Source organism: Botryllus schlosseri, unplaced genomic scaffold, assembly GCF_051294905.1.
Source record: "Botryllus schlosseri isolate E-star unplaced genomic scaffold, Bs_hap1 Bs131a, whole genome shotgun sequence".
Classification (NCBI taxonomy): domain Eukaryota; kingdom Metazoa; phylum Chordata; class Ascidiacea; order Stolidobranchia; family Styelidae; genus Botryllus; species Botryllus schlosseri.
This window is the reverse complement of record NW_027648740.1, coordinates 24,605-31,960: the sequence shown is the minus strand read 5'-3', so window position 1 is coordinate 31,960 and position 7,356 is coordinate 24,605. Positions and strand designations below refer to the sequence as shown.

The following is a 7,356-nucleotide window of genomic DNA, read 5'->3' as shown; positions in this document are numbered from 1 at the left end:
TTTTCGCAACCCTCAAGGATAAAAATCCAGGAGTTCAATGTAAGCATTTAGAGGCTGTACAAAATGCACACACAAGTACAAACATTGCTTTAGAGGAAACGGCTTTGAACAGTCTTGTTGAAATGAAACTTATATCAAGTGCCACAAGTGAAAAATGCAGATCTGAGAGACTGAAAAGTGCGGATTTTAATGCTCCACTAGTGGTGTATGCAAATTTTGAGACATTTAATATTTCGAATAGATATAAGTACTATTCGATCTTCACGGGACAAAAAACTCATTTTAGTCCTAGTGAACGTGTGAGGGTGACATTTGATGCTGAGGTGGGCTCGTGGTCATGTCTCTGTTCATGTAAGGCTGGATCGTGTTTGCATATCACAATGGCAAAATGGTATGTGCTCCAGACTGAGCCGGAGCTGATATCATCTGTGTCGAGGTAAGGTTGATTACATCACTTGATAATTATGTAGATGCTAATTTCATAATTTTGCAAAATTATTTCTTACTATCAAGCACTGTCTACTTTACTAGAGCGTATGCATCTTGACATTCATTAATTAGGCTCTCAATATTTGTTTTGCAGTTCTCAACCTCTCACCGATGACATGGAATTCAGTATGAAGTATTTTCTCGAGCAGAAACTGATTCCGGAAAATATACCTTTTGAATACCTGAAGGAAGGAATGGTTTCAGAGCTGGTGCCAGAAGAAAGTGCTTGTGCGAGGTGTAATGGAATCCTTGAAGTTAGCGTAATTAAAAAAGCTCAGATTTATGGAATGGGTCGTACAGGGAAAGGTAATCAATTTGAGTTGGCATTGCTGCCTTTGTGGCAGATTTAAGTTGATCCACTGAAGGTTTGTGTGCATTTTATTTTCAATCTGTTAAATTGTAGGAGTGTGTATCAAGGGAAAATCTTGCAAATCGTGTGGCTGGAAGGTTCGCTTCCAAAATTATAAGTCAGGTCTACACAATTTTGACGGTCATATCTTACTGACGCTGCGACTATGTATCCACTTGAAGAATGGGATTCAGGTATCCTAATTCAATATTTAGTTCTTACTGTTTTATACATACATTCACTATCTTCCAGAATCACATTTCCGTGGGAGCCAATCTTGTGTCTCTATTTTCTGATACGATTCCGATAAACAAAATAAGAAATGCATTTCTCCATTTCTTGGCTCTGCAGGACATGGATTACAGCTTCAGCTGTCTAAAATGTGGCAATTCCCCATCTATAGTTGTGGGAGATGGCAATTGGAAGAATACATGTATTATTGACGGTATGTTTACCTTTCAATCATTCTACTTCACTCATTATTATTTGTCTGTATGGTTGATTTTGATACAGTTGATGCTACCAAAAGGGATGTGCACTTTAATGACAGTGTAAATATTGAGGAATCTTGGATGGCATATAGAAAAGAAATTATTGGACGAGGATTCTGTGGTAATGAAATTTTTCTGAGCTGTTTTCTCAAAACCCGAATTTAGATCAAGACATACCATGTGATGCCAGATGATCCAAAAATTCAAGATGACTTTAATTCAGAGGAACAATGGCATAGTCACTACATTGTTTTAATTGAATAGTATATACTATCCAATTGTATATTGCAGTTCCGTGCCTCCAAGAAGCTTTGCATTGTTTTATAGAAACATTTAACAATCCATGGAAAGTGAAGATAAGCCATGACAGTGTCTCACCTTGGATGGCGAAAAGCTCAAGGGAATCTGATTTGCTCTTGAATACCGAACACCGTAAAGGCACTCTTCTCAAAAAGCCCTTGGAAAAGTCTAAACTGAATGAAGCTCAAACTTCACAGGAAGAGATACTTCTGACTTTGAACAATCCTTCAGTATGATCTAAATTTTAGCAGCAGAATTAGTAAGATATGCTTCATCATTCTATTCAGAATACACTTACTGACTTGCGTGAAATCTGTCAAAAAGTTGGAATCGATGACACAGGAAGCAAAGTAGATCTGATCAATAAAATAAATGAAGTACTGTTGTTCAAGACAATCACCCCAAAAATGTTCAAGAGTATTACCAAATGTGGTGGTAAACTTTATACTCCAGATGCCTGAAGTACCTCATCTAATCGAATTTTATGAAATTTGTAGGGGGGATAGTTCATCTCAGATGTCCATGTGGAGTATGTGTCTATTTCAAATATGTGCTGCGTCAAGAAAGCGCTAGAGATTATGTCGATGCTCTTCTGTCATTTAAACATCAACCCCGGGTGATAATTTCTGACATTGCCTCTCAGGTTAGCGAAAGCTTAAAAAGGATCTGTTATATGTATAACAACCATTATATGTCATTTTCTAGATTGCCCACCATGGGGAAAATCGCAGTCCTGGTATGTTCTCACCATTCAGAGGTATGTTATTTGAGCACACTGAAGCTAATATCAAAAAGGAGTTGGACGGTGAACTTGAGCCGATTTCATTGAACTTGGATGCAACTACGGGAAGTTTCTACTCTCTCAGTGACCGGTTTCATCAAAAATCTAAGAAAAAGTCAGCTGAGAAATCGTTCAGAGATATGAAGTACTGTAAAGATTTGGCCCTTATAAACACAAGTGTTGCTGAGCAAGAAAATTCAGTCATGGCACGAGACCGGTCAGTGAATTGTGTATATTTTGAATAGCACCAGTTGAATGATTGACTGTTTCAGGCATTTTCTATGCAATATGGATGCAGTGAATTTCATGTTTGTTTCGAGGGTTTCTCTGCATCTACAGAATATGAAAATGAATGAAAGATATATGAAAAAGACCAAGAGACTTTTCTCCAAGTCAGTTGTTCTCACTGACGATGGTCGTGCGACACTGGCCATGAAAGGTACCAGCTGCAAATTTAAACTGACATTGTTCGATCATTCAGTCGACTTTGTATGATCCGCATAGTCCATAATATAATTTTGAAATTGTTGTAACTTGCAGCTGAATGTGTTGCTGATGATACACCAATTGGAAAACCATCAGGCAATATGGTTACCAGTACGATTGCGATCAGCTCCTCTCACAGCAGTTCTGTAGGATTGTCACCAACCGATCCTCCCACTGCAATTGGAAAACAATGCAACAATATGGAAACCGATCCGGCTGCAGCTAGCTCAGCTAACACCAATTGTACCGCTTCTGTATCAATGTTACTAACTGGTAGAAATAGCACTAGCCCTCCCGCAGCCACTATTTCGTCTCTTGGATTGTATACTGATTCTGCACAAGCATCATCGAGCGTTACAAATTCCAGTGGTCGTCCTGTTCTCACTACTTTGTCTGCTAGCATTGCTACAAATTCTGTAACAGTATCACTACATGCTGATTCGCTTGACAATTCCATCTCTTCCTATTCATGCTGTGACACATTGTCTCAGCCTATAATCGAATCTTGCCCCGTTGTTGTGAGAGATATCTCTGAAAATGATGCCGACATGATTACCACAAAACGCAAAATCGAACGGATACTTCCATCCAAATTCAAAGGTATCATTTTTAATATCTTGAAATAGTAATAGCTCTCGTACTAATGTGTTATAAAAATATTCATTTTAGAAATAAGCTCTGTTTGGGCCGCGTTGCACAAAACAGACAGGATTGAAGCTATCCTGAATCGGAAGCCTGTATCAACGTCCGACCTACATCTTTTGAATGGGCATGGCTGGCTTAATGATACGGTAATTTACAGTCATTTTTATGAAGGCGGAAATTGAACGTGTTTACTGTTCATCTCCAAATTTTCAGTTGATGAATTGTATTCTTTTTGCCATCTGCAAGAAGGTAAGTATTATTAGACTTGCTCCAGTAACATGTAGCTGAAGGCTAAGCAAAACATATCATTGCAGTGGGCAAGTCACATAATGGCGGTTTCCAGTCATCAGGCGACTGCATGGTTTGTTGGTGGAATGTTCAACCATGTCAAAAAAATCACAGTATGCTACATAGTACCAAGAGATTTAATTGTTATCTGCTATAGTGATTCATTTCAGGCCGACAAAGTCGCAAAGAAATCATTTATAGCTGCACTCCATGTATGTTGTGGAGGTGGATCTGGTGACCGTAACCATTGGATTCTTTTAGTAAGTATAATCAACAGAACAAGGTTATAATGACTTGAGTCGAGTCACGATTTTCTGATGACTCGAACCAAGTCATATGACTCGAGACTCAGACGGCCAAGACCGACATTTCATCGTAATTTCGAAGAATAGTAGCGTAACCACCCGATTGGTATTTTGTCCATTGGTAATAGTAATAAGACTTTAACTGGAAACTTTGCAGTCAACACAAGGACTCGAGTCATAATACCATGAACCGGACTCGAACCTCTGCTCTATGATTTGGACTTGACTCGGTGGTGAATTGAAAATGACTCGACTTGACTTGTGACTAGCTTACAACCCTGATAATCAAGACCTAGCATATTCAGTCTTCGTCATTATAAATTCGTAAACTAACACTTATAGCACCTTATAGAATACATCTGCTTTGTGTAATGTGCGTGTCTACTCTCTACTACAACTAAAGTGTTGGATTGCTTATTATCTCTAACTTGTTTCAATACTTCTATTAATTGCAGTATCTTTTCGAAATGATGAACATTCAATGTATGAGTAGTGATAGTTATTCTGTCAACTTATTCAGATATCTGATGTTGAATCAAACATGGTTCTTCTGTATGATCCAATGGGCCAGGAGCACTGCTACAAGGATATTTTAACGAAGTTTCGGTGAGTTAGTGTGATGCTATTCACGGGTCGTATCTCATTTCTATTTTACTCAGCCAATTTCTACGCAAGTACTCCAAAAGAAAGTTTGTGACAAGTCCAAGGACTGAATTGGACAGGACTGATGTACAAAAAGATGGATATAATTGTGGAGTACTTGCTTTGAAGGTATTTAATACTTTCATGTATAATCATGTAGTATGGCTCGTATCAAATAAATGATTTGTACCCTACTCTCACTAGGCTGCTGAACTCTACTGCACAAGTGGGGCATCAATTCCTGATATAGATCTACAGTTTGATCATACTGCACGAGCTTGTGAAGAGTACCGAAAGTACTATGGCCAACTTCTACTTGATGAGACCGGTATGTTACTCCAAATCACATGCAAAATAATAATAATCTCAAGCTATTTTCTGTACAGATGACGGAGAATTGGCAAATTATTGCAATAAATGAAGAAGTCAAATGCAATGATCACGGATTGGGTATGGATTTGAAAGGTTGATTTGTCCAGTATAATGATCCAAGTATTTTATAGGTTGCATGTGACGGCTGTGACCCGCGGACATACCAGGATTGTTATTACCCAGGGCAACAGCTACAAACTGGTCGTTTTTATTGTGCTCGTTGCACTGCAGAATAATTTGAATATAGTTACTTGAATTCTCATTCATCTCCATGCGAGTGTAAGGAGGGGCAGCAGAGACTAGCCAGGGGTAACCGGAGCTATGCAGTTGTTTTTAATTATTAGGATTACTGATTTCGCAAAACCGGGCAATAGAATTATATCTCTAATTAGAAAGAAATACAAAATTGTGGTTCAGTTCATGATTGCGATATCTAACGCGGCGTCACAAAATTGCCGAACGCCGTGTTGCAGTACAGCGTCCTTAAATGTTGGACGCCATATAGCACTTCATCCGCCAGTCTGCGTCACACGCCAGACGCCATGTAGCAATTCAGCCGCCAGTCTGCGTTTCAACACGTTCACACGCCAGACGCCATGTAGCGATTCAGCCGCCAGTCTGCGTTTCAACACGTTCACACGCCAGACGCCACGTAGAGACTCAGCCGCAGGGTGGCATTTGGCGTGTGGCGGGTTGGCGTCTAAGCGGGTTTAACCCCTGTTGATGTAACGGGTTAAGAAATTACCCGGAGCCGCGACAGCTGCAGCCGGGTGCGTTTCTGGAAATTTCAATAAATTGCAGCTCCATTACGGTGGCGTTCTGAAGAAAACGGCTGCGGCCAAAGTTTTTTTTTCGTTTTGCCCTTCAATTTGAGACCACATCATATTTAGAGCGCAGTGCCCCTTTAATGCTGCAATAAATATTACGCGATGTCGAATTTTGTGTCATGAAATCATAGTTGACTACCAAATAACGGCTACAATGTCGATCATTTTGACGCAAGGAGTTTACATAGTTCATGAATTAAAGACATCCAACATATTTGAATCCTTGCACATTTCCATGACACTTGCGTTTTATATAAAACGTTTACAGCCCGAAAACGATAATATACTGTATCCGAAATACGGCTACGTTAACGACGGATTTCTGCGTAATTCTGACGATATCATTCTATGTGCTTTGTACAGGATTGACATCTAGCATGGGTAAATCTCTAATGACTTCTACAACAAATTTCCGAAACGTTTACAACCAGAAATCAACAGTACACTATGCGATATTTAGCACTGAAGCAGGTGCGCGAGAATGTAGCTTGCTAACCAATTTGCGGTTGCTATGCGTATCTAGTCACGTGATCGAAGTCCTGCAAAAGGCCTATTGCTCGGCCGAGTCAATCACATGGTTTACGTGGAGGTCAAAACACTCAAAACACACCCGAATCATGATTCCTGAGAGCACAGCTGTTTAGCGATCATCGGCTGACTGGAAATAGGCGCGATCAGCAGTGGTATTGTTACTGTTGGGGTTTCAGTGGCGTATCTAGTAGAAGTTTGGGCTCGAATCCAAACCCTGTGTTTTTGAAATGCCGATTCTGTCTCAATTGTTTCTTATCTCATTTACAAATCAAGAATATCATGTCACACTGTTGCGAGGCACTTTCCAGGTGAAGCCTGGTATTTCCGAAGTGGTCTCTTAAAGGGACCATAAGATTGGCATTGATTTGCAACAAATAGTCATTATTATTTATAGTTGTTATTGGATACTCATTTTCAAAGGTTTCATTCTTTCAGCACTATCGTTGATTTACTATTTTTATTTGGCACCGGTATTCTATAGCAGTTTATATGATGCGCAGTTAGCTGTGTAACGTGGTATATTCGTTTCTAAGACAGCAAAAAGTTAGGGTTCACATAAGGTTTGTAGATTGGTATAAGGATTCTTGAGTTAATCATAGGTTAAGAACCACTGCGATGTAGAATTGATAGATTACAATCGATGGCATATCCGGCGCATCAATGAATGACAGGGGAGTCACCCGTGTGTTGGTTAAGGTTACCATCCGTCATTTTAAAGAGGATTATTCCCACTTTTAAGGAATTCTATGTCCTATTCTATGTTCCATGTACGCGTAAATGTCCGCCTTTTCGACAATTCTTTTTCTTTACAGCTTTGACAGCAGTATAATGGACAGAGTCAAGTGAAAAT

The 7,356-nt window shown here is 39.5% G+C and overlaps 1 protein-coding gene across 2 annotated transcripts; it reads left to right on the top strand.

Annotated features, from left to right (window-relative positions):
- Nucleotides 1–6: 6 nt before the first annotated feature.
- LOC145432745 (uncharacterized) lies at nucleotides 7–5,410 on the top strand. Of its 2 annotated transcripts, XM_080309572.1 has the most exons (20): nucleotides 7–436; nucleotides 584–795; nucleotides 893–1,032; nucleotides 1,091–1,283; nucleotides 1,352–1,450; nucleotides 1,657–1,859; nucleotides 1,917–2,064; nucleotides 2,127–2,272; nucleotides 2,335–2,627; nucleotides 2,683–2,849; nucleotides 2,951–3,496; nucleotides 3,566–3,687; nucleotides 3,755–3,790; nucleotides 3,856–3,942; nucleotides 4,000–4,089; nucleotides 4,655–4,740; nucleotides 4,794–4,905; nucleotides 4,981–5,104; nucleotides 5,163–5,226; nucleotides 5,280–5,410. In XM_080309572.1, the coding sequence occupies exons 1-19, from the start codon at nucleotides 123–125 to the stop codon at nucleotides 5,195–5,197; spliced, it is 3,153 nt and encodes a 1,050-aa protein (XP_080165698.1). In that variant the 5' UTR covers nucleotides 7–122; the 3' UTR covers nucleotides 5,198–5,226; nucleotides 5,280–5,410. The 2 variants fall into 2 exon arrangements, with proteins under 2 accessions (XP_080165698.1, XP_080165699.1); XM_080309573.1 differs by lacking the exon at nucleotides 4,981–5,104.
- Nucleotides 5,411–7,356: the final 1,946 nt, after the last annotated feature.